This window comes from Eleutherodactylus coqui, chromosome 5, assembly GCF_035609145.1.
Source record: "Eleutherodactylus coqui strain aEleCoq1 chromosome 5, aEleCoq1.hap1, whole genome shotgun sequence".
Lineage (NCBI taxonomy): Eukaryota > Metazoa > Chordata > Amphibia > Anura > Eleutherodactylidae > Eleutherodactylus > Eleutherodactylus coqui.
In genome coordinates, this window is record NC_089841.1 from 258,557,484 (window position 1) to 258,584,243 (window position 26,760).

General features: G+C 50.8%; 2 protein-coding genes across 13 annotated transcripts in view; one reads left to right on the forward strand and one right to left on the reverse strand.

Moving 5' to 3' along the window:
• Positions 1-512: 512 nt before the first annotated feature.
• Positions 513-17,657, reverse strand: OAZ1 (ornithine decarboxylase antizyme 1). Its single transcript, XM_066604587.1, is given in 6 exon segments — positions 513-967; positions 1,837-1,922; positions 4,700-4,872; positions 5,047-5,133; positions 5,135-5,192; positions 17,435-17,657. Coding segments are annotated over 6 exon segments (666 nt in total). The 5' UTR covers positions 17,566-17,657; the 3' UTR covers positions 513-836.
• A 78-nt stretch (positions 17,658-17,735) lies between these two features.
• Positions 17,736-26,760, forward strand: part of JSRP1 (junctional sarcoplasmic reticulum protein 1) — a 93,216-nt gene continuing 84,191 nt past the window's right edge. For 10 of the 12 annotated variants that reach the window (XM_066604576.1, XM_066604579.1, XM_066604584.1 and 7 more), the window contains exon 1: positions 17,784-17,951. Coding sequence is in view for 1 of the 12 variants with exons in the window: in XM_066604574.1 (XP_066460671.1) it covers positions 17,865-17,951 (87 nt within the window). In the remaining 11 variants the exon portion in view is untranslated. Of the gene's footprint in view, positions 17,952-18,415; positions 18,431-26,760 lie in introns of those variants that run through there. The other 2 variants (XM_066604574.1, XM_066604583.1) reach the window with 2 other exon arrangements.

The following is a 26,760-nucleotide window of genomic DNA, read 5'->3' on the forward strand; positions in this document are numbered from 1 at the left end:
GTGACAGCTTTGAGAGATCATTTTGCATAAACTATTAAGTAGCTACTTAATAGCTTATTAGCATGCAAATGAAGCCTTTAGTTGAATGCAGTTAATGGAGGACTCTTCTCTCCATTCAGCACCTTTGTTCTCCAACGGGAAACAATGCTATAAGCACTACCCACAGAGAACTCAGCCTGGGGTCCTGATAAGACTGCACGCCGATTTTTAGGTTGACGTGAATTTACCGATCAGCTAGCAGTGCACGATGGCCGTGCATTTAGACACAATTATCGCTCAATCGCTTTTTGGCAATTTTTGAGCGATCATCGCTCCATGTAAATGGTCTTTTAGACGAGACTCATATAACCTCTTCCTTTCCCAGGTCCTTTTCACCAGATGCTATGGGCGTTAAGAGTCCTGTGGCTTCACAAGGAGATGCAACACTGCTAAAGTATTTGTTTCCAAAAATTCTCTAATGCAGATGTTTATCTAAACTATGTAAACTTAAAGTTTCTTCTCAAAAACAGAAAACCAATATAAATGTTTTATTTAGAATTAAAGCAAGAACTTTCATAAATCACAAAAACACATTAAACCTCCATTGACATAGCAATAATATGGTGCGCGCATTTATTCAACGTCAAAACATGCAAAAAATTCAAAACTGATGATCTGACTTGAAAAACAACATCACCACCTCCCTCCCCTCCCCCCCTCCACTACCGGCTCTGCCCGGTCCAGTAACTTCACGAGTTAAAAAAAAAAACAAAATTGATGTTGACAATAATTCACAACTCCTCTAAACAGACTAAAGAAAAAAATAGCTCTAAAAGGTCGCAGAACATTGCAGGTTTCTAATCTTCATCAGAAGAATCTCTTTCAAATGTGTAAGCCATGAAGCAAGCATCTGGTCTCTTAGGGACAAGGGGATGTCCAGGTCTCACAATCTCAAAGCCCAGGAAGCTGAAAGTCCGGAGGAGTGCAGCTGAAATTAAAAGCAAAGCTCTGATTAACATACCCGCACTTTCAGATGTGGTATCAGCAGCAGCACCACTACTTCCAGCCATTATATAACTTGCATCCTGAATTTAGCACCAATTTTCCCCTCTGCAGGTTGCTTTTGTAACTTCCAAGACAAACGTGTCATGAAGGACAGTAAAGCAGGTCTGGCCATCATAGAAGTGGTTTTCAGTAACTGTAAAACTGAGTTTGCCCCTCCTGCAGCAGCTCCTTCACCCTCCATAGACTCCTATGGGTAGCATGAGAAGCCTCACTTCCTTAAAATCCACCTTACCTGGTAGTAGAGAGATTGCAGTGGTCAGCACTTACATCTGATAGGTTGCCTTACATGAGCATCATTTGTGACCATTTTAGGACTTTTCCTATTCTTCTCTGCAGGCTCTCTGCTTCTCGTTTTACCTTAACTGGTGGGTGAATACCAGTTATTGAGGAAATCTGTTCCTCTCCCTGTAGTTCGCCTTCATAAGTAACAGCAGAAAGAAGGACATACAGTGCAGTAAAGGTGGATGTGATTTCAGTAGTCACCTACTATTAGCTGCAGCAGTCCACATGAGTCTCTGCCTTTATCTTCCTCCCCTCTCCATAGAATACCATGAGCAGCCTGAGACAGCAGCAAGCAAAGACCGCCCCCCCCCCTCATTTCCTGTAAATAGTGTCTCACAAAATCACCATTTTCGGTCAAGTGATTTGCATTTTGCCAGTTACCACATAAGAATAAGTTTGCCTAAATACAATACATGTCAACAGAAAGAACCTGCAACCCACTTTATGGTGCTAGTTTGTGTGTATCAACTAACATTCACATACAAACTCCTTGTTATTCAGAATATTCACCTCGATCATCTCTGTTCTTGTGGAAACAGATGAAGACATGATCGACTTGGAGTTGCTCCTCTGCAAATTCCAACAGAACAGCAAAGCTGGAAGAAAGTCAGTTACAACATTAACAATACGAGAAATAAGCAGAAATTCATTCATGTTTCTAAACCCCAATTCCCAAATACCACCCTGAAATAAGCAGTTTTATGGAACACAGCACACCGTTACATGATAATCATGCAGTGGATGAAGTGAAGTCAGCAAGTTTACCTTACACAGCTTTAACATAGTTAGTTAGACCACCTATAAGAGCACTGCCAAATAGAATGCTGGAATGTAGCATTTCCCAACTACTGCAAGTGACATGTATGGCCAGCGACATCAACTGTTAGCGGCTACAATGCCTGTTAGGCCCAATTCCCACCAGCATATTTGCACTGCAGGATCTGGAGTGAGCGATCGCCTCCAGATCCTGCAGCAAATCCTGCCCATAAGACATGCTAAGCAAAACGCTTTTCCATGCCCACAACCGGAAGTCAACTGCGATTTTTCACTCGCGAGGGAAAAACGCAGCATGTCCAATTCTAGTGCGAGCCTACCACAGGCTCGCACGGACGGCTTCCATTGCAGTCAACGGAAGCCATACGTCCTGCGGTGGATCTGCGTCATCTCCGGCACGACTCTTGCACATGTGTGGCAGTGCGCCAGCTGGCACATCCGCAGGGCAGAGAGAAGACAAGACATATGCCAAGGGGGGACACAGGGTCTGATTCCGCTGCAAGATCTTGCAGTTGGAATCCAACCCATCTATGTGCATTTGGCCTCAGCTAATCTCAAAAGGACTATATTCACATCAGCGTCTCCATAGCAGATTTCTTCTATAAACAAGGATATAGCGCAGCATGCTACACCATTACATGCCATAAGATGGCGGACAGCCAGAAACCAAACATACTGCATTATAGCAATAAGGGTCCGCTTGGTTCCGTTAACACTGATCTTGTTCAACCATTGGCTCCTGTTTTCTTGATCCATTTGGAACAGGAAAATGAAACCCCCAGCGCTGATGTGAACAAAGCATCTTGGGCCAAATTCTGCGTGCACAATACGCAAAAAAAAAAAAAAAAAAAAAAGGACCTATTGACTTCAATGGGTTTGTTCACAAGCGTGTGTTGTGTATGCAGTTGTGTTGTGCATAAACTGCAGCATGCTCCATCTCCTGTGCGTATGCCATTTCAATGGCTGAGTGTATTAGTGCATTTTTTTGTTTGTGCAATTGCGCTTGACTTGTGTGCGCAAAAAGTACAGTAAGAAACTGTTGCACACAAATACGCAACGCCTGCAAAAATGCTCACAGAAATATGCATACGCTTGTGTGACAGAAATTACTAATCGCAGACTGTGCTCCCTTGTACAGTGTTTAGTTTAACACTTCCCTTCTGAACCTCATTTAAGATTTAAAAGAAATTTTTTTTAACCAATTAAAACCAGATAGTGAAAGGCGACTCTTCTAATGGGTTTTCCAATAGTAGATTTAACCCCTTAGTGACCACGCTATTGTGTTTTTACATCCCATCTCCTTCCATACATCTCAGGTATTTATTACAGCTGACACGTGTGGGCAACAGCCCCGTTCGGCCGCGCAGCCGATCGGGACTGTTAACCCTTTAGATGCCGCTGGCATCAGCTCTCAGATCGGTAGATACTTCGGCCGTGAAGCTTCTCAGCTCCCCATCTGCCTCTCAGCAGGGATGGCAGTGACAGGTGCTGAAGGTAGAGGAGGCAGGGGAGCAGTACCAGACATTGGCCTCCCATCTCTCCTTTACTGGCCCCGCTGTCATTCTCCCACCTCCGCTGCCCTTACCGGCCCGCTGTCACTCTCCCCGGCGTGGAGGAAGCTGATCCGCCACCCGAGTCCCGAAGCAGTGGGGGAGAAGACGGCAGAAAGACGACGGAGCGTGAATCCATACCTCTTGTAAAGTGAGGAGTGGGGCTGCTGCCATAAACAGGTGAGGGGTCTGAGGAGGGAGCATGCAGGGAGGCTTCAGTGAAGAAGAGTAGCTGCTCCATCAGCACTCCCCTGTCACAGCAGAAAGACACACACAGAAGCCACAATACACAGCTGTGACGGAAGGAGGGGCGGCTGCTCCAGGGACACTGATCACAGCAGCGTCTGCATGGATCTTTGCCTGCCCTGGAGGGTTAGTTTTCCCGTTAGGCTTAGATTATTACCTCTAAATGCTTCCATGTTACATCTATAACATGGAAGCATTTACAGCAAATAATCTAAGCCTAACAGAAAAACTAACCCCAACCCTGCAGGCCAGGCAAAAAGCCAAACAGAAGCTGCTAGGACCTTCACAATTTCAGCCAATCAAGAGCTAGGGGCGTTCCTCCTGTCAAACCACTAGTTTCCAGGTGGTGACAAGGTACAATAGTACCGGCTACTCTTACACGGAGCAATTCATTGTTTGAACATTTACTTTACACACGCAGATAGTTAAGTTTTCGGCATTTTTTGTTCAATCCACAGTTTGCCAGGGGAGTCTGGAAAGACTTGCAAACAAGTGCCTGTTACATAGAACCGGCATATGAACAATCGTTCCATGTATTTGCAAGGACAGCGATTGTAAAATATGATTAACAGCAAAAAGTAAAATATCCCTTGCCAATTTCTAGCAAATTCAGCCTTAATCATCCACACGTTTCTTAAATAGTTCTGTACATATATACAATATACATGGATATGAATGATGGCCCACAACTTTAGAAACATGAAAACTTGGTAATGCCTTTTGTGCCTGCAACCTCAATTACATTTAAGGTACTGAGAACCAATCCTAACATTTTGATGTTATGGCAAGCCTGTAAGACTTACCTATCTTTGCTCCCATCAGGAAGCGTGCCGGTGGGAATTTCTACATACAGGTTGTTATTGTTTAGCACGGCTCTCCAGTCCACTTGCTTGCCATCTGTTAGCCTGGATTGGACATTAAGAATTCTGGTCCGGTTACTGGACGCAAGATCTTCTGTAATAATCAGCCTATTATCCTAAATGAAGCAAAAGGCATAAACACAAAAAAAAAGTGAACAAGAAGTCCACGTAAGACAGCAGGTACATTCGGCAGATCTGTATTTTATAAATCTTTCCAACATTAAATCCATATTATATGAATGACTGATGGACAACAGGAATAGTTTCATAAGAAGCAGCTTAATACTTACAGAATAAAATAAGTTAGCTGAAAGATTGTGATCCCTTTGACTATTCCCTCGCCCACCTGGGATCTTCAGGGGTGGGTGAGGGACATCAGGAGCACCACCGAGGCCCGGGACCCAGGTTACTACAGCAAGTGAAGGAAACCCTGGAACTAAAGACCAAGACACTAATTACAATAGGTCACTAATGCTGAAGGGGATGTTTATTGAAAAAGTAGATTATATAATTATAGAAATCATGAACAACAAGTTATTGGCATTTAGGAGTCGCCGCAATCTTAAAAACTAATAGAGGCACAGACCTAAAACAAACCACAACGCATACTCCAGTGGTCAGAGAAATATATCAAATACCGGTACGAATAAAATCTTAAAGGACTAAAGCAACCGAACCCTCACAATCTGCTTGAATGTAAACAGCATGAATATAGCGTTCCAATGAGACCCGAGCGGACGTCTGTGGTGCTTCCCTACGTTAGCAACGTTTACAATGACTGAACGCTTACTGTGAGGCTCTATCGGTTCCTGCTGCCTCCACATCTGCGCCGGTACCTAGGTGTGGCAGCTCCAGCGCAAATGCATGACAAATCACTGTTAGAGCGAGCGCTGGATACGGTGCTTCATCTTCCAGTAAAATGCCAGGCAGCTGAGCGGAAACCCAGCGGACCCCATTATAGTCAATGGGGTATATTTAGTGCAGTTTGGTTCAGTCATAAGACAGAGCCGGTCGGGCAGGAGATCTCAGGCTCCCCGAACAGGGCATGATGGCAGCGCCAGTCCTCAATGCTTGTTATATAAATACTGGTACAAGAAGAAAGATGGAGATATTTCATGCCTGTTTCTCCATTAGAATCGGTCTACACTTCATTCTCCCTTTTTAGAAGTGCCACTCCTGTGTTCTCGGACTGCCCTAAACTCCCAGTACTAACAACTACAGGGCAGTAGTACTATAGAAGTGCCCCTCCTGTACTCAGACCACCCTAAACCCCCAGTACTGACAACTGCAGGGCAGTAATACTATAGGAAGAGCCCCTCCTGTACTCAGACCGCCCTAAACCCCCGGGACTGACAGCTGCAGGGCAGTAGTACTATAGAAGTGCCCCTCCTGTACTCAGACCACCCTAAACCCTCTGGACTGACAGCTGCAGGGCAGTAGTACTATAGGAAGTGCCCCTCCTGTACTCAGACCACCCTAAAGCCCCGGGACTGACAGCTGCAGGCCAGTAATACTATAGGAAGTGTCCCTCCTGTACTCAGACCGCCCTAAAGCCCCGGGACTGACAGCTGCAGGCCAGTAATACTATAGGAAGTGTCCCTCCTGTACTCAGACCGCCCTAAGGCCTCATGTCCACGGGGGAAAGAAAAAAAAATCAGGCCCGCTACGGATTCTCCATGGAGAATCCGTAGCGGGTGCCTCCTGCCCCGCGGACATGAGAGGTGAGTAAATTGTTATTTTCAGCCCTCCGCATGCTCCGGATCTTCTCTTCTTCGCGGCTTGATCTTATCTCCGTCGCGCCGGATCTTCTTTCTTCGGCCCGGCAGATGTGCTCGGCACGCCGGCTGCGTGCCGTGCGCCGGGCACATCCACCGGCCCAAAGAAAGAAGATCCGGCGCAACAGAGAGAAGATCAAGCCGCGAAGAAGGGAAGACCCGTACTGTCCGGAGCTGGTGAATTTAATTTAGGCGCGGGTCTCCAGCGGATCCGGACGGCATCCATAGGCTTCAATAGAAGCTTGCGGGAGCCGTCCCCGCGGGAGACCCGCGCCTAAATGGAGTATGTCCGGATTTTTTCCTGCACGCGGGACCCGCACCTGCAGGGCAAAATGACATCCGCAGGTATTTAACTACCTGTGGATGTCTAATGCATCCCTATGGGGCGCGGATCCGCATGCAGGAAAAACGCTGCGGATTTTAAATCCGAATTTGCCCGTGTACATGAGACCTTAACCCCTGGTACCAACAGCTGCAGGGCAGTAGTACTATAGGAAGTGCCCCTCCTGTACTCAGACCGCCATAAACCCCCAGTACTGACAACTGCACGGCAGTAGTATCATATAAAGCGCCCCTCCTGTACTCAGACCACCCTAAACCCCCGGGACTGACAGCTGCAGGCCACTAGTACTATAGGAAGTGCCCCTCCTGTACTCAGACCGCCCTAAACCCCCAGTACTAACAGCTACAGGGCAGTAGTACTATAAGCCAGTACCGAAACAGATATTACAGCAGCATCTGCCTCTAAAGGTACCCCAGCAGGACTGGCCTCAGGCCGAATTCACACCGACAGTCACAGTGTTTGTGCGCACAATAAGCTGTACATAGAAGCCATTCACTTCGGTGGGCTCCTTCACATGAGAGTTTTGCATGGGCATTTTAGTCACACAAACGCAGCATGCCCTAATCTCCTGCGCATCTGCAGAGGAAAATAGTGCATACCGAACCTAACTGCCTTTGTCAATGAATATGAGCATAGCTGCGCTGCGCACAAGGGCACTTGATTTGCACACACAAAAGGTACAGCAAAACACGAAAATACGCAGCACTAATGCACGTGTAAATGCACTCACACCCATCTGACGCCAGCCTTAGGCCTCCTGCCCACTGCGATATTCCGCTGGTGGAGTCAGACATAGTGCCCCCCACCCATACTCACCTCTCCGGATCCGCTGCACGAGTCCCATCGGGTGAACGGTGACAGTCACACCATACTTCCGCTGTACTCACAGCTGAAGTGTCGCGTGGCGGACGGCTTCCATTGACTACAATGGAAGCTGGACGCACATTTTTCTGCGGCATGTTTTTTCATGATTTCTTTCACGCTGCGGAATTCTGCGGTAGAATTCCGCAGCGCAAACATTAAAGGCAGAGAGCTATTAGGTTCAATAAATCCTAATAGCTGCGGGATAACGCCGCGTGAAACGCAGCAGAAATCCGTGCGTGGGAATTAGCCCTTAAACTACTGATGGCCTAGGCTCAGGATGGGTCAGATGATTGATAAGTATAAACCGCCGTTCCCCAGACCGCTGTGACCGTTTATGTGAGGACAGCTTCCCTGTGCTTTTCTGAATCCAATAAGCTAATTGTTGCCCCTCAGGAAGAGGGTAGAGCGGGGGTCCGATACACTTAAATACTTGGAGCGGTTTTAGACAAGAAGAAGCATGCAATTGGGTTAAAAACTTACTGTTTATACAAGGAAACGTAAGACTTAAGCCCCATTTAAACGCAACGATTATTATTGCACAAAATTTGTCCAAACAATGGCTTTTGAGCGATACCTGTTGCGTGTAAATACGCGCCCAAAGTGCACTCTTCGTTCATTGCTACCTTCAGGTCAGCATAAAATAGTCGTCCTTGCTAACAGGGACGGCATGCTGTGTATTCCGCAGGCAGCGCTGATAGCATTGTATGCTGCCTGCTGCCATGGCAGAACAAAGCAGATGCATTTAGAGAACAGACCACCCACTGTTCTCTAGATACATGCAAATGAAGCTAGCTAGCTACTAATGAGCTAATTAGCCCATTAGTAGCTAATTCAAAATGTCAGTTTGACGAATTTTGAGCAATCTTTGCATGTAAATGTGTCTTTAAAAAAGCATGTGTGGGACATCACCGCTAGCTCGCCCGTGCAGAATACCAAGAACCGCTCACAATCTACGCAACACTGAATGTCAAGTGCTTAACATAAAAGGTGAACAGGCCGGTGATTATTTCTATGCTGGCTCGCGTTAACAATGATTATCGCGCCATTTCAGTGGTTATGATTTTTTTTTAAAGAATAAATAGGTATGTTTAACCTACTTTACATCTCATGTCAAACAAGACGGACATCACTGCAGCAAACAGATACAGGGAGAAGCAGCGACCACCGAAGGCTGCATGTGGCCACCAGTTATTCTCCTACCGGCATTAGAGGAAACCAAAAGTAGTAAGACCCCATTATTTATATATATATATGCTGGGGTAAAACAAGACACTAGAACTGCCTCTCATCAGACACATGTGGCCACCAATGCCCAACCTCAGAAGCCGGGGGCTGGCAGTCACAGGAGAGTACAACGAATGTCATTTTTCTAGCCTTCATAGAGATGCGGTAAAACATTTCAAACCTTTATTCCTCCATTAACAATTGGTTGCCATACAGATGGTTGCTGCACTGCAACCTTTCAGTCAGGGCTTCTTCAAGTGGATGATTGTGAATGCCGCCTGTATACCATCTTTCTAAATACTCACCTTACAGGTGAAGTCGCCGTCCCCGGCGGCGCTCTCGGGACTTGTCAGCCGGCAGGGGAACTTTCGCTGGTAACGGAGATGCTAAATCCGCACCTCCAGCGAGAGATTGCTCTGACTGGCTGAGCACTGCAAAGTGACAGCCGACTGAGCCAATCAGAGCCAGCGCCGGATGCATCCAATCACAGCCATTCATTCATTGAATGGCTGTGATTGGACGCATCCAGCGCTGGCTCTGTTTGGCTTAGTCGGCTGTCACTCAGCGGTGCTCAGCCAATTAGAGCAATCTGCTGGCTTCACAAGGTCCTGACGGCGGCTCCGGTGACAGCGGCTTCACCAGCTAGGAGAGTATTGACTTTTTTTGTCCTTAGTCAGCAGCCTTGGCTGCATTTTCAATGGCAGCGCTGCTGAAACTGGGCAGGATCTGCAGTAAACGCCTGCGTGAGGGAGGCCTAAGGTGGGGTTCACACAGGACGGATTTGCCACACAATGTCTATGCAGACCCTCTGCGTGGAAAATCTGCAAGATTTACAGTAGCAGCAAAGTGGACGAGATTGTAAAAATCTCATCCACAAGCTGTGGGAATAATTGTGTGGAAGTAGAATACAATTCCACAGCATGTCAATTTTATCGCTGTTTCCGCTGCGGGTTTCACCTCTTCTCAATGAGGAAGGGAGGGGGAGAGAACGCCGCACAGGAAAGCAAGATAAAATCCGCAGCTGATCTGCTGTAAATCAGCCCCGTGTGCACCTGCCTAAGGCTGCCTGTCCACGAGAGGCTTCGGATTGCGTTCCCTGCGGCGATAATCCGGCTGCGGAGAACGCAATCCACGCTTCCCATAGCATTGCTATGAAAAGTGCAGCCGCCCTGTCCACAAGCGGAGAATCATAGCTATTCTCCGCTCGCGGCCAGCAAATCGCAGCATCTATCAGATAGGCTGACTGCGGAGATCGGGGGGGGGGGGGGGGGGGTTATCGCTATCAATTTCCACTTTTCCACTTGTAGAAATATTTAAAAAAACCATAACCTGCTATGTGCTGTATTTGCTGTGGAGTCTGGAGACGCCCGCTCTGGATTCCACAATGCAAATCCGCCCGTGAGCAGGCGGCCCAAGACTGACGCCAGTACAAGAGAACATCTTTGCATATTTAATGCTTCACTAGTAGGGACCACACTTTCTGGTGCCAAGCCTCTGTGGGCTACCAGGGCTGCGGAGTCCAAAGTGCCATCTGGATGGAGTTGTAGAAATATGCATATAATATAGAATTTCCTTACATAGGGGTTTAGGACAGCTTTGAAATGTCCCGTTTATCTAAGCGGCTATTTATTGCTATCTAGAACATGGGAACAGCAATAGCAGGTCAGCGCCAGCCTTTCCTCTCCACCACACAGATGAATGTCTGCTGCGCTATCTGCACATGCTCAGTAGTGACGCTCCTCTACATGTAGCCATGGTGCCTAGCAGTGGGAACATCGCATACAGGCGCACAGAGGTGAGGACGTTGCACGGGAGTGGAAAACATGGGGCATATTAAAGGTAGGATAAAGGGCAGGAATAGGCACTGCTCTCTAGTTGCAAAATGTCTAAACGGAGAACCCCTCCATTGCTGCACTGAGCGAGGGTCTCCGCACAGCATTCCCCACAACCACTCAGAGGCATTCTGGACCTTAGAGCTCGTTCACACTGGTGTATTATGTATTAATCGGGTATATTGCACTCGTAATAGGCTGTAAATAGAGTCGCCGAGCCCAGTCAATAAACAGACCGGCAACGCAATCCGACAAAGACCGGAAGCTTCTGGTAGGGCTGGAGCGGGTTGTGTTTTATTGCTACTCAGCAAGGATGGCCTTATGACATAGTGAACGTCTGCACTCCCTTCGTCAGTGCTGTCAATGGACAGTCTCACCAGTAAGGGGGTTATGAAGAAAGACCAGCGGATAGATCTCACACTCCCTCCAGTCTTCGGCCGCAGCGGTCACATGTTCCACTACAATCGGTCAATCTGCAATGCCAGGACTGCAGCACTACACTGCCTGGGCAGGGGAGAGAACCCATTGTTGTTATACACTATTAACCCCTTAACAAAAAACAGTTACATCCTGTGTGGGGGGGTTTTAAGACGCCCACAGCCAGGATCAGCAGGAACGCTGATTGCAACTGTTAACCCTTTCAATGTTTGTCAGTAGCATTTAAATCTCCCAAAGTTTAGGGCTCCCAAACAGCTGTCCGCAATGCCATCCTGAGGGTATGTTTGGTTGCCATGCCAAGCCATCCCTGTGGCATCAGATCACTGTATTAAGGCCCACTTACACACAATGATTATCACTCAAAAGCCGTCTTTTGAGCGATAATCGTTGTGTTACTGCGCTGACGTTGTGCAGTTTTCGTTAAGCCGTCGCTCATTGCTGTCTTCCAGCATGCTGAACGATGAGCCTTATCAAGGATTCACAGCGGGATACAGCTGATACTATTTTCCAGCTGTATCCCGCTCCCTGATGACAGGCTGGGTATGAAGAACAGAGCGGTCTAGCTGTGTGCTTCATACCACGCTCGGAGGTATAACAGCCGCCAGGCGCTCAAAGTGGGGGAACAGCTGGATGCAGAAGACAAGCGAGGACACCCCACTTGGCTTCTGCACCCTCCGCTCACAGGGCAAGGTGACGGCTCAATGTTTGAGCGATCGTCTTGCGCTGTACATGACAACGATTATCGCTCAATAGTCACTCAAAAGACATCTTTGTGTCTAAATGGGCCTTTACAATATACTGCATGAAAGAGCAGACAAGTGCAACTTCAATTCCCCTAATAAGGACAAAAAAAGCTGGTTATTAGAAAAAAGTCCCTTCCCCATATTTAATGAAAAACTAAGACATACTGGGTATTACTGCGTCTGTAAACGTCCAATCAAAGTAACACATTTGTCACAAGGTAAATGTAGTCAGATTAAAAAAAAACAAAAAAACACCACGCCGCCAAAATTGCGCTTTTTTGGTCACCCCGTCTCCAAGAAAAAAATAAATTGAATGAAAAGTGATCAAAAAGTAATTTGTACTCCAAAATGGTGCCAGTAGAAACTACAGGACATCCCACAAATAATGAACCTTCACACAAGTTATGGTGGTCAGAAGGTGGCAGCAGAAAATATCGTTTTTTGTTTCAGCACAGCAAAAACAATATAAACCCGTTGCCGTAGTAATCGTACGAAACCACAGAGTAACGTTATGTCACATTTACTGCAGTATGTACACCGTTCAGACAACACTCACCTACAGATGGTGGAGTCGCACCCCGTCCGCCTCCCATTATGGTGGAGTCGCACCCCGTCCGCCTCCCATTATGGTGGAGTCGCACCCCGTCCGCCTCCCATTATGGTGGAGTCGCACCCCGTCCGCCTCCCATTATGGTGGAGTCGCACCCCGTCCGCCTCCCATTATGGTGGAGTCGCACCCCGTCCGCCTCCCATTATGGTGGAGTCGCACCCCGTCCGCCTCCCATTATGGTGGAGTCGCACCCCGTCCGCCTCCCATTATGGTGGAGTCGCACCCCGTCCGCCTCCCATTATGGTGGAGTCGCACCCCGTCCGCCTCCCATTATGGTGGAGTCGCACCCCGTCCGCCTCCCATTATGGTGGAGTCGCACCCCGTCCGCCTCCCATTATGGTGGAGTCGCACCCCGTCCGCCTCCCATTATGGTGGAGTCGCACCCCGTCCGCCTCCCATTATGGTGGAGTCGCACCCCGTCCGCCTCCCATTATGGTGGAGTCGCACCCCGTCCGCCTCCCATTATGGTGGAGTCGCACCCCGTCCGCCTCCCATTATGGTGGAGTCGCACCCCGTCCGCCTCCCATTTCACTGCACTTATAATTTCTACTAAAAAGCTTTCACATTTATGATATATTAAATAGTACTATTGAAAAACACGTTTCCCACAAAATTCAACCCTCCGACGGCGACATCAAGAGAGGAATAAAAATTAGGATTTTTTTAGGTTAAAGGGGTTGTCTCGCGAAATCAAGTGGGTCTATACACTTCTGTATGGCCATATTAATGCACTTTGTAATGTACATTGTGCATTAAATATGAGCCATACAGAAGTTATTCACTTACCTGCTCCGTTGCTGGCGTCCCCGTGGCCATGGTGCCGTCTAATTTCGGTGTCGTCTTGCTTTTTTAGACGCGCTTGCGCAGATGGGTCTTCTCCCTTCGGCTCCGCTTGGCAGCATCAGCGTTCTGGCTCCGCCCCCTTGTACAAGTCATCGCGTAGCTCCGCCCCGTGGCGATTCCAGCCAATCAGGAGGCTGGAACCGGCACACGTCATGGGGCGGAGCTACGCGATGATGTGTACAAGGGGGCGGAGCCAGAACGCCGATGCTGCCAAGCGGAGCCGAAGGGAGAAGACCCATCTGCGCAAGCGCGTCTAAAAAAGCAAGACGACACCGAAATTAGACGGCACCATGGCCACGGGGACGCCAGCAACGGAGCAGGTAAGTGAATAACTTCTGTATGGCTCATATTTAATGCACAATGTACATTACAAAGTGCATTAATATGGCCATACAGAAGTGTATAACCCCACTTGATTTCGCGAGACAACCCCTTTAAGCTTTATTTTATCCTTCTCAAAGTCAGATATAAAAGGTAATTCCTTCCCCGATGCCCCCACAACCTGCTCTCCAGTTATCAGTCAGCCTTCAGCCCACCACTGGCATCATGACCGCCAAGCTAAAGCCACTGACCGGCCCCTCCTGTATCTTCTTATCGCTGACATTTAAGGGCGAGTTATAAAACCATCTAAAACAAAGCTGCGTTGCCAGTAACAACCAATCACAGCGCAGCTTTCATTCCTCGTATTGCTCCAAAAACTGAACGCTGCTCTGTGATTGGTTGCTATGGGAAACAAAGCTTCCCCCTTCAGTTTTCAGAAGTCAGCTCTTTAGTATTTCCCACAGCTACCAGCTTGACTCTACGGCCTGGGACAGCTCAGACACCCACGGATGTAGGCATCACCCACGGATGTAGGCATCACCCACGGATGTAGGCATCACCCACGGATGTAGGCATCACCCACGGATGTAGGCATCACCCACGGATGTAGGCATCACCCACGGATGTAGGCATCACCCACGGATGTAGGCATCACCGTTACAGTAAGACTAGAGGAGAGGTGGTCTCCAGCAGCAGCCACCCCCACCATCCAGAGCTCGATGGCTCCACACGTCCCAGACGTCTGCCATCCTCGGGTAACCTGCCATTCTATCCTGCCCTTTAAGGCAAATCCAAGCCTTTACCACACCAAGATCTCAAACCCGCAAGGTCATCAGTTGACACCCAACAAACCCTCTAACCTCCGCCTGTCACACGGAACCACCATTCGGGGAGGAAATGCCTTTCAACAGCCTTAGAGAGGTGGAACAGCAAGTCCCGAGGAGCTCGCTTGACACGCTATAGAAATCGCAGCCCGACGTCCACAAGCGGAGAACCGCACACCGCCAGTGTGATTAACATGGCGGCATGCCACGATTCTCCGCGGTGAGCCTATCAATTAGAGAAACCTTACAGTGCCCCCTCCTTCCTCATGGCGGAATATCGCTAGCGTGAACAGGAGGCCTATCTAGCAAGAAAGCACAGCCGAACAGATGCAGAGCAGCCCCGTCCCTCGGCCATTGTAGTCAACAGGTTAGTTGCATCACAAAACGGGTCAGTACCCATAATGGAGCAGGAAAACTACCCCTAATGCAGTGTCAACACAGCCCACTTCACCCATATGTACAGCCCCCTAGACCACCAGAGCCAAACACCCTGCAAATCACCAACCACAGCCCCCTAGACCACCAGAGCCAAACACCCTGCAAATCACCGACCACCAGAGCCAAACACCCTGCAAATCACCGACCACCAGAGCCAAACACCCTGCAAATCACCGACCACCAGAGCCAAACACCCTGCAAATCACCGACAACCAGAGCCAAACACCCTGCAAATCACCGACAACCAGAGCCAAACACCCTGCAAATCACCGACCACAGCCCCCTAGACCACCAGAGCCAAATACCCTGCACATCACCGACCACAGCCCCCAAGACCACCAGAGCCAAACACCCTGCACATCATCAACCACAGCCCCCTGGACCACCAGAGCCAAATACCCTGCACATCACCGACCACAGCCCCCTAGACCACCAGAGCCAAATACCCTGCACATCGACCACAGCCCCCTGGACCACCAGAGCCAAATACCCTGCACATCACCGACCACAGCCCCCTGGATCACCAGAGCCAAATACCCTGCACATCACCGACCACAGCCCCCTGGACCACCAGAGCCAAATACCCTGCACATCACCGACCACAGCCCCCTAGACCACCAGAGCCAAACACCCTGCACATCACCGACCACAGCCCCCTAGACCACCAGAGCCAAATACCCTGCACATCACCGACCACAGCCCCCTAGACCACCAGAGCCAAACACCCTGCACATTACCGATCACAGCCCCCTGGACCACCAGAGCCAAATACCCTGCACATTACCGACCACAGCCCCCTGGACCACCAGAGCCAAATACCCTGCACATTACTGACCACAGCCCCCTAGACCACCAGAGCCAAATACCCTGCACATCACCGACCACAGCCCCCTAGACCACCAGAGCTAAATATCCTGCACATCACCGACCACAGCCCCCTAGACCACCAGAGCCAAATATCCTGCACATCACCGACCACAGCCCCCTAGACCACCAGCGCCAAATACCCTGCACATCACCGACCACAGCCCCCTCGACCACCAGCGCATCACCGACCACAGCCCCCTAGACCACCAGAGGCAAATACCCTGCACATCACCGACCACAGCCCCCTAGACCACCAGAGCCAAATACCCTGCAGATCACCGACCACAGCCCCCTAGACCACCAGAGCCAAATACCCTGCACATCACCGACCACAGCCACCTAGACCACCAGAGCCAAATACCCTGCAGATCACCGACCACAGCCCCCTAGACCACCAGAGCCAAATACCCTGCACATCACCGACCACAGCCCCCTGGACCACCAGTGCCAAATACCCTGCACATTACTGACCACAGCCCACCCCTCCCATATGTACAGACCCCCGGCCCACCATCACCAAACACCCTGCATATCACCGCCCACAGACCCTCAGTGCCAAATACACTGCAAATCACCGCCCACAGCCACAGGACCACCAGCGCCATCCCTCCAAGATACATTTGTTGCACTGGGGGCCACAGGAAAGCTTGTCCACCATAGTCAGCTGAGGACCAGTAGGACGGCAGGAGAGGTTCTGGGGGCGGCGCTGATAAACTACAACGCAGCCGCTCCGCCCGCCGGAGGGCCACAAGGCGCTGCCCACCGCCGCTCCGCCCGCCGGAGGGCCACAAGGCGTTGCCCACAGCCGCTCCGCCCGCCGGAGGGCCACAAGGCGTTGCCCACAGCCGCTCCGCCCGCCGGAGGGCCACAAGGCGTTGCCCACAGCCGCTCCGCCCGCCGGAGGGCCACAAGGCGCTGCCCACAGCCGCTCCGCCCGCCGGAGGGCCACAAGGCGCTGCCCACAGCCGCTCCGCCCGCCGGAGGGCCACAAGGCGCTGCCCACCGCCGCTCCGCCCGCCAGAGGGCCACAAGGCGCTGCCCACAGCCGCTCCGCCCGCCGGAGGGCCACAAGGCGCTGCCCACAGCCGCTCCGCCCGCCGGAGGGCCACAAGGCGCTGCCCACAGCCGCTCCGCCCGCCGGAGGGCCACAAGGCGCTGCCATCTCACTACAATGGGGGCAGCAGCCCATGGTTACAACTCACCATCACACGAGGCTCCTCCCTCCGCCCCATCTTTGCCCGCAGCTCATCGGATGCCGGAGAACAGCAGCCATTTGCAGAGCACACTTCCATTTTGTGAGCCGGTGAGCTGTGCGGCTGCCGGCAGCTCCAAGTCCACTACAGAAGGGCCCAATCATGGCAGAGCGCCAGGGCCCACCTAGAGAAACCCCCTTAACCCTTCGCGCCACCTAGAGGGGCCGCCAGGGAGGCCCCCGTTAACCCTTCGCCTCCCAGCTAGCAGGGGAGGGGTAGCAGGCCGCAGCTCAGACGGCTCCGCGCCACGGGGCCGCCCTCACACACGGCAGGGACGAGGTCACATGACACACAGCCGCCTACCTCTCACTACTATTACTGGGAATACTCAGGAGAGGCATGATGATGTCGGGGATGACGACGCTTTTATTTCCTTCTTTCTCTCTGGCAAAACAGTGGCTATTGAGTATCCGCTGGAGGGAGGATTTCACCATCCGGCCTCTCTGGTCACAGAACCAGACGCTCCCGGCCTTCTGCCTCTTCCGTCGGAGTCTCTCAAAATGGCGCCGGCGGACTAGAATAACAGCTTATAGCGCTCGTCCGTGGCTCCGCCCACTGCCTGTCAGCGGCTCCTGCACGCGCACACTCTGCGCGCCGCGCGCTCCAAACCCCTTCAGCTGATTGGTGAACGGCGGCAGTGAGAAACAGGAGGAGAAGTCACGTGAACCGTCCGCGCGCCCTCACTCTGGCTCGCAACAGCGCGCACACGAGAAGACTGTGACGTCACAGGGAAATGCGAGAGCATGAACAGAGACGGAGCTGCAGTCACTATTCTGCTAACGCCGGAAGCCATCCATCATTGGAATCTCTGGGTCATAAAGTAAGTGTGTAGGTACTTAGCAATACAACACTGGGCCATGTCTGCTTTACCTGTCTTACCCAATCGATGACGTGTTTGTTGCTATGGCAGCTAGTCACATGGTAAGATGACGTTTCAGGAAAAGAAAAATCACTTGCGTTGAAGGTCGTGTCTAGACTGGAGCTACGCCTGAAGGAGGAGTGACGGAATAGTCACGTGCTATGCGGTGGGCACGTGACTCAAGTATATTTCCCTACTAGGAACTGCAGAGTGAAGCAGCTGGATGAGGTCTTCACTGTGTAGTTCGTGCTCTAGACTGGGCAGTACACAGTGCTGAGGGTGGTCTTGGCTATGGAGGTCGTGCTCTAGACTGGGCAGTACACAGTGCTGCGGGTGGTCCTGGCTATGGAGGTCATGCTCTAGACTGGGCTGTACACAGTGCTGAGGGTGGTCCTGGCTATGGAGGTCATGCTCTAGACTGGGCAGTACACAGTGCTGAGGTTGGTCCTGGCTACGGAGGCCGTGATCTAGGCTGGGCAGTACACAGTGCTGCGGGTGGTCCTGGCTATGGAGGTCATGCTCTAGACTGGGCAGTACACAGTGCTGCGGGTGGTCCTAGCTATGGAGGCCGTGCTCTAGTCTGGGCGGTACACAGTGCTGCGGGTGGTCCTGGCTATGGAGGCTGTGCTCGGGCGGTACACAGTGCTGAGGGTGGTCCTGGCTATGAAGGTCGTGCTCTAGTCTGGGCAATACACAGTGCTAAGGGAGGTCCTGGCTACGGAGGTCGTGCTCTAGTCTGGGCAGTACACAGTGCTGAGGGTGGTCCTGGCTACGGAGGCCATGCTCTAGTCTGGGCAGTACACAGTGCTGAGGGTGGTCCTCGCTATGGAGGTCATGCTCTAGTCGGGGCAGTACACAGTGCTGAGGGTGGTCCTGGCTATGGAGGCCGTGCTCTAGTCTGGGCAGTACACAGTGCTGAGGGTGATCCTGGCTATGGAGGCAGTGGTCTAGTCTGGGCAGTACACAGTGCTGCGGGAGGTCCTAGCTATTGAGGCCGTGCTCTAGTCTGGGTGGTACACAGTGCTGAGGGTGGTCCTGGCTATGAAGGTCGTGCTCTAGTCTGGGTAGTACACAGTGCTGAGGGTGATCCTGGCTATGGAGGCTGTGCTCTAGTCTGGGCAGTACACAGTGCTGCGGGAGGTCCTAGCTCTATTGAGGCCGTGCTCTAGTCTGGGCAGTACACAGTGCTAAGGGTCCTCCTGGCTATGGAGGCCGTGCTCTAGTCTGGGCTGTACGCAGTGCTAAGGGTGATCCTGGCTATGGAGGTCATGCTCTAGTGTGGGCAGTGCACAGTGCTGATGGTGGTCCTGGCTATGGAGGTTGTGCTCTAGTCTGGGCTGTACACAGTGCTCAGGGTGATCCTGGCTATGGAGGTCGTGCTATAGTCTGGGCAGTACACAGTGCTGATGGTGGTCCTGGCTATGGAGGCCGTGCTCTAGTCGGGGCAGTACACAGTGCTGAGGGTGGTCCTGGCTATGGAGGCCGTGCTCTAGTCTGGGCAGTACACAGTGCTGAGGGTGGTCCTGGCTACGGAGGCCATGCTCTAGTCTGGGCAGTACACAGTGCTGAGGGTGGTCCTCGCTATGGAGGTCATGCTCTAGTCGGGGCAGTACACAGTGCTGAGGGTGGTCCTGGCTATGGAGGCCGTGCTCTAGTCTGGGCAGTACACAGTGCTGAGGGTGATCCTGGCTATGGAGGCAGTGGTCTAGTCTGGGCAGTACACAGTGCTGCGGGAGGTCCTAGCTATTGAGGCCGTGCTCTAGTCTGGGTGGTACACAGTGCTGAGGGTGGTCCTGGCTATGAAGGTCGTGCTCTAGTCTGGGTAGTACACAGTGCTGAGGGTGATCCTGGCTATGGAGGCTGTGCTCTAGTCTGGGCAGTACACAGTGCTGCGGGAGGTCCTAGCTCTATTGAGGCCGTGCTCTAGTCTGGGCAGTACACAGTGCTAAGGGTCCTCCTGGCTATGGAGGCCGTGCTCTAGTCTGGGCTGTACGCAGTGCTAAGGGTGATCCTGGCTATGGAGGTCATGCTCTAGTGTGGGCAGTGCACAGTGCTGATGGTGGTCCTGGCTATGGAGGTTGTGCTCTAGTCTGGGCTGTACACAGTGCTCAGGGTGATCCTGGCTATGGAGGTCGTGCTATAGTCTGGGCAGTACACAGTGCTGATGGTGGTCCTGGCTATGGAGGCCGTGCTCTAGTCGGGGCAGTACACAGTGCTGAGGGTGGTCCTGGCTATGGAGGCCGTGCTCTAGTCTGGGCAGTACACAGTGCTGAGGGTGATCCTGGCTATGGAGGCAGTGGTCTAGTCTGGGCAGTACACAGTGCTGCGGGAGGTCCTAGCTATTGAGGCCGTGCTCTAGTCTGGGTGGTACACAGTGCTGAGGGTGGTCCTGGCTATGAAGGTCGTGCTCTAGTCTGGGTAGTACACAGTGCTGAGGGTGATCCTGGCTATGGAGGCTGTGCTCTAGTCTGGGCAGTACACAGTGCTGCGGGAGGTCCTAGCTCTATTGAGGCCGTGCTCTAGTCTGGGCAGTACACAGTGCTAAGGGTCCTCCTGGCTATGGAGGCCGTGCTCTAGTCTGGGCTGTACACAGTGCTAAGGGTGATCCTGGCTATGGAGGTCATGCTCTAGTGTGGGCAGTGCACAGTGCTGATGGTGGTCCTGGCTATGGAGGTTGTGCTCTAGTCTGGGCTGTACACAGTGCTCAGGGTGATCCTGGCTATGGAGGTCGTGCTATAGTCTGGGCAGTACACAGTGCTGATGGTGGTCCTGGCTATGGAGGTTGTGCTCTAGTCTGGGCAGTACACAGTGCTGAGGGTGGTCCTGGCTATGGAGGCCGTGCTCTAATCTTGGCAGTACACAGTGCTGAGGGTGGTCCTGGCTATGGAGGCCGTGCTCTAGTCTGGGCAGTACACAGTGCTGAGGGTGGTCCTGGCTATGGAGGCCGTGCTCTAATCTTGGCAGTACACAGTGCTGAGGGTGGTCCTGGCTATGGAGGCCGTGCTCTAATCTTGGCAGTACACAGTGCTGAGGGTGATCCTGGCTATGGAGGCAGTGGTCTAGTCTGGGCAGTACACAGCGGGATGAGTCCAGTGTTTAGAAGAAGCTCTTCCTGGTTTTAGCTGATAAATTAACGTCACAATATTCTTAAGAAGGAAAACTGTTTATTTATTTTTAACTATTTATTAAAAATTTAAATCAAAGTGTTGAAAGTTTAAATAAGTGACAGTATTATGATGATTGCAGGGAGGAGCTCCTGTGACCGCTCCATGTTCATCTGCCAAACACTGAATAGTCTGGATCCCTGGTTCCAGAAGGAGGATCTCGTACACCTGAATCAACCCTATTATCTAATAAACTATAGGCCGTGATCAAGCCTAGTCAGTGTCTAGCAGGGTGAAGGATCGTCGTTCTTGAGGCCATGATCTAGCCTTGAGTGGGTAACTGCATATTAGCCTGCCAGGAACAAGCTGCTCCTCCACACTTTATTGTCTGGCTGACTGCATATCTCCAGGGCTTACGGCCATTGCGCCTGCCCTACGGCGATTGTGCCTGCCTTATGGCGATCTGACCTTCAGGTATTGTATTTTTGGCTTTTTCAGTGAATGTGTTTTTTTTTTCTTTTTCCTCACCTCTTTGATTTGATGTAATTTATTGTGAGTTAGCGTAGGTACTGACGGAAGCGGTGTGACCTTGACGCGGTCTGTCAGCCTATGCGTTTTGGCCAAAATGCAGTACCAACACCCGCATTTTATTAGTATGCATTAGTATCTTTGTATGTAGTTTGCTAGTTGGTGGGGGAGCCCAAGATGTCAGCCAGTGTGGCCCACCTTGGAGATACAGGGCAACCCGCTGTCATATCAGCCAGGGTTGTTATCCTGTATGGTGGGTCACCACCCATCTATGGCTGACATCTTTGGTATCGTTCACATGTGCAGGCTATTAGTATATGCAGTCACTCCTCCCCAATTTGGGCTGGGTTGAGTGGGTGACTGCATATTAGCCTGCCAGGAACAAGCTGCTCCTCCACACATTATTGTCTGGCTGACTACATATCCTCAGGGCTTAAGGCCATTGCGCCTGCCCTACGGCGATTGTGCCGGTGGCGATTGTGCCTGCCTTATGGCGATCATGCCTATGGCGACAGTGTCTGCTTTGCAGACCTTCAGGTATTGTATTTTTGGCTTTTTCAGTGAATGTGTTTTTTTTTTTTTCTTTTTCCTCACCTCTGTGATTTCATGATCTAGCCTGGTCAGTGTCCAGCAGGGTGAAGGATCCTCGTTCTTGAGGCCGTGATCTAGCCTGGTCAGAGTCCAGCGGGGTGAAGGATCCTCGTTCTTGAGGCCGTGATCTAGCCTGGTCAGAGTCCAGCGGGGTGAAGGATCCTCGTTCTTGAGGCTGTGATCTAGCCTGGTCAGAGTCCAGCGGGGTGAAGGATCCTCGTTCTTGAGGCTGTGATCTAGCCTGGTCAGAGTCCAGCGGGGTGAAGGATCCTCGTTCTTGAGGCTGTGATCTAGCCTGGTCAGAGTCCAGCGGGGTGAAGGATCCTCGTTCTTGAGGCTGTGATCTAGCCTGGTCAGAGTCCAGCGGGGTGAAGGATCCTCGTTCTTGAGGCTGTGATCTAGCCTGGTCAGTGTCCAGCGGGGTGAAGGATCCTCGTTCTTCAGGCCATGATCTAGCCTGGTCAGTGTCCAGTGGGGTGAAGGATCCTCGTTCTTGAGGCCATGATCTAGCCTAGTCAGTGTCCAGGGGGGTGAAGGATCCTCGTTCTTCAGGCCATAATCTAGCCTGGTCAGTGTCCAGCGGGGTGAAGGATCCTCGTTCTTGAGGCCGTGATCTAGCCTAGTCAGTGTCCAGGGGGGTGAAGGATCCTTGTTCTTCAGGCCATAATCTAGCCTGGTCCGTGTCCAGCGGGGTGAAGGATCCTTGTTCGGGAGGCCATGATCTAGCCTACTCATTGTTCAGCGGGGTGAAGAAGGAAGCTAGGATCTCGGCTTTTCTTTATCAAGCAGGTGAAAATGGAGATTTTGTGATATTTATCCAATTCCTCATATTCTAAGGCTATCTGTCCACAGGCAGATTTGCATTGCGAAAGCCAGAGCGGGATTCTGCCTCCGGACTTCGCAGCAAATCCAGCCCTCAGCATGCTATAGAAAAATGTGATTTCCTGCCCACGAGCAGGAATCAATTGTGATTTTTCTGCTCGTTAGAAAGAAGTGGCAGCATGCTGCGATTTGCCGCGGGATACGCACGGCCGGCTTCCGTTGAAGTCGATGTAAGCCGTCCGTGCCGTAGCTATTCTGCAATCATTATTGCAGAATGGCCGCAGGAGCCGTGGCATCCTCTCAATTGCGCATGCGCCGGCTGGCCCATTTGAAGCACAGGAGGCCACGTCATCGTCATAGCGACAGCGTGGCGTCCTTTGTACTGGACATGTGCTACCTGGCACATTGGCAGCACAGGAGAAGATAGAGAATGCGCTGGACAGGTAAGCAGGCCTGGCACCGGGTCAAACTCCGCTGAGGGAATCCTGCATGTGGGTTCCGACCCGCCCGTGTGGAGGAAGCGTTTATTACAATATGTATACGGAGATCTTCGGTGCGCTCTGCCTGCATTCTCTATTGCTCCTGTATGAAAGCACAGACGCGGTAGTCGTTGGGACGGCCGTCAGGTGCCTGTGCATCGCTCACTGCGTGACAATCAATGAAATCTACTGTGAAAAGGTTGTCGCTTTCCAGCACAGAGCGACAGTAGATCTGAGAATCTACAGCATCACTGTCTTCAGGTGTGAACGGAGTTTCTTCATTGACTTAAAAGGGTTGTCTCGCGGCAAACCTCAAAATTTTACCTTACCCCATTCCCCCTGTCACCCCCTGGCATAAAATAGCAAAGTAAAGCGGTTTTTAAACCGCTTGCAACTTACCGATCCGACGAAATAAGGACTTTAAAAAATCTTCTCCCAAGATGGCCGCCGGTCCTTTCCCAGGGATGCACTGCGGTTTTCTCCCATGGTGCACCGCGGGTCTTCTCCCATGGCGCACCATGGGCTCTGTGCGTTCCATTGCCGATTCCAGCCTCCTGATTGGCTGGAATCGGCACACGTGACGGGGCGGAGCTACGTGATGACACGTAGAAGGGGCGGAGCCAGAACGCCGCTCGTGCCTGGACCGAGCAGAAGGGGAGAAGACCGCACAGCGCAAGCGCGTCTAAAAAAGCAAGAAGACATCAGAATTAGACGGATCCATGGAGACGGGGACGCCAGCAACGGAGCAGGTAAGTGAATAACTTCTGTATGGCTCATATTTAATGCACGATGTATATTACAAAGTGCATTAATATGGCCACACAGAAGTGTATAACCCCACTTGCTGCCGTGAGACAACCCCTTTAAGTCGTGTTGCAGTATTAAGCAGTTTTGGTGTTCCTTTCACAACCAACATTCGCATTAACGTGCAATAAGTGAATTCACCCTTATAATTATCTGCAAACTAACACTTCTTAATGTGAAGTGTTGTTCAGTTCTGCAACCTTATCAATTAACAAAAGCTCATGTCTATTTGTTAACCCTTTAGTGACCACCCCATAGTGTTTTTACGTCCTGGGTGGCTGAGCTTTAATCCTCAGGGTTGAAACAACTTGCTCGCTCTGGGGATTAAAGCCCTGCGGGCTGTGGATGTAACAGCTCCGTGCTATCAGCTACAGGTCTACAACCTGGAGCTGTCATGAGGGGGCTGCAGGGAGCAATCCCCGGTCATGCGATCGCCGATATCCAATGGATAATTTAAAATCTCCCTGCTTCTAGCTAGGAAACGTAGCCGGCAGCTTGGAGATTTCACTGGGGGCCGTGGTACGCGGTCCTTGGTCACGTGATCGCCGTTATCCAATGGATAATGGCGATCACGTAAAAGATCCGTGAGGGGAGGGGAAATTACTTACGTAAGGCCTTCGGTGATGTCCCCTGATAGGATCTTTATCCGAAGCCCTTTTCCCAGCATTGGCACATGTGCCAGTCGACAAAATAGTGGATGCAAGCGCATAAGCTGGGGAGGGCCCGGGAAATTTAAAAAATCCTGGCTGCTAAAGGTAGTTGAGAGGCTGGAGCACTGATAGGGGGCTGCAGTGAGCGGTCCCCGGTCACGTGATCGCCATTATCCAATGGATAATGGCGATCACGTAAAAGTTAAGACAGTTCAAATTTAATGCTCCTTTCGTTTGAGCCCCGTTGTGCAGCCAGACATAATATTAGGGCTACTTGCTCGAGTAGTTTGCCTTAGCGAGTACGCTCGCTCATCTCTAGTTAGAACCCATCTGAGAGCTTGGTCAACTGGACATTTGTAGACGGGCTAATGTAATTCGATCGAATCATATACCCAGAACCTTGCATTATTTAATGTGGTTAGAGTATTGATTATAGGTATGTATACCTCTGATGTATTTTGCATGCCGTTGCCATTTTTGGTTTCTGCTTCTACTGTATGTTGCAGCCATGTTTTAATGAGCACCTATAGATTTCTATTGAAATCTATTTCCATTGGGTAGTGCTGACCCATGTTATGTTATCTTATATTGAGAAAAACTTTTTTAAAGTGACACACTTGCAAAAATATGAAATGTTATTTTTTTCCTCTCTAAATTGCATTAACTCCTAAAAAAAAATAAAAAAATAAAAAAAAAATTACACTATGGGGTCAAAATACTCCTGACACCCCTCAGTGAATACATTAAGATGTGTATTTTTTTTTAAATGAGGGTCATTTGTGGGGATATCTACCTATGGTATGACACCATACCATGTGCCTTTGCAATCTTGGCTTGGTGTAGAAAAACAAAATGTTCCTCAAAATGTTGACATTATAATTAATGTTAAATTTGTACGTCTCCTAAATGGTTAAAAATACAACCTAAAGTTTAAAAAGGTTAAGGGCTCATGTCCACGGGCAAAATAGGATTTAGGATCCGCAGCGGATTTCCTGCATGCGGATCCGCATCCCATAGGGATGCATTGACCACCCGCGGGTAGATAAATACCCGCGGATCGTCAATAAAAGGGATTTAAAAAAAAATGGAGCATGGAAAAATCCGGACCATGCTCCATTTTCGTGCGGGTCTCCCGCGGGGACGGCTCCCGCGGGCTTCTATTGAAGCCTATGGAAGCCGTCCGGATCCGCGGGAGACCTAAAATAAGAATTTAAAAGTATTTACCATCCGGCGCGGGCGGAGAAGATCAGCTGTTCCTCACGGCCGCATCTTCCTTGCTTCGGCTCGGCGGATGTGCCCGGCGCATGCGCGCGGCACGTCGGCGACGTGCCGGCGACGTGCCGCCGGCGTCAGGAATTCATCCGCCGGCCGAAAATGAAGATCCGGCCGTGAGGAACAGCTGATCTTCTCCGCCCGCGCCGGATGGTAAATACTTTTAAATTCTTATTTTCGGCGCTCATGTCCGCGGGGCAGGAGGGACCCGCTGCAGATTCTACATGTAGAATCTGCAGCGGATCTGATTTTCCCCGTGGACATGAGGCCTAAAAAAAAAAATAATTATTTCAAAATTTTCCCAATTTTGGCAATTTAATAAATTTACACATTCTATTGGTCTATTTTTACCACCTAAATATGTGGCAAAAAACAGTCAGAATCACTTGGATAGGAAAACCTTTACAGAGTATTTTTATGTTAAAGTGATACATGTCAGATTTCCAAAATTTCAGTCACAGGCTTGGTCACTAAGGCTGGGTTCTCACAGGCGGATTCTAGGCGGAAATCTCGCAGTTTG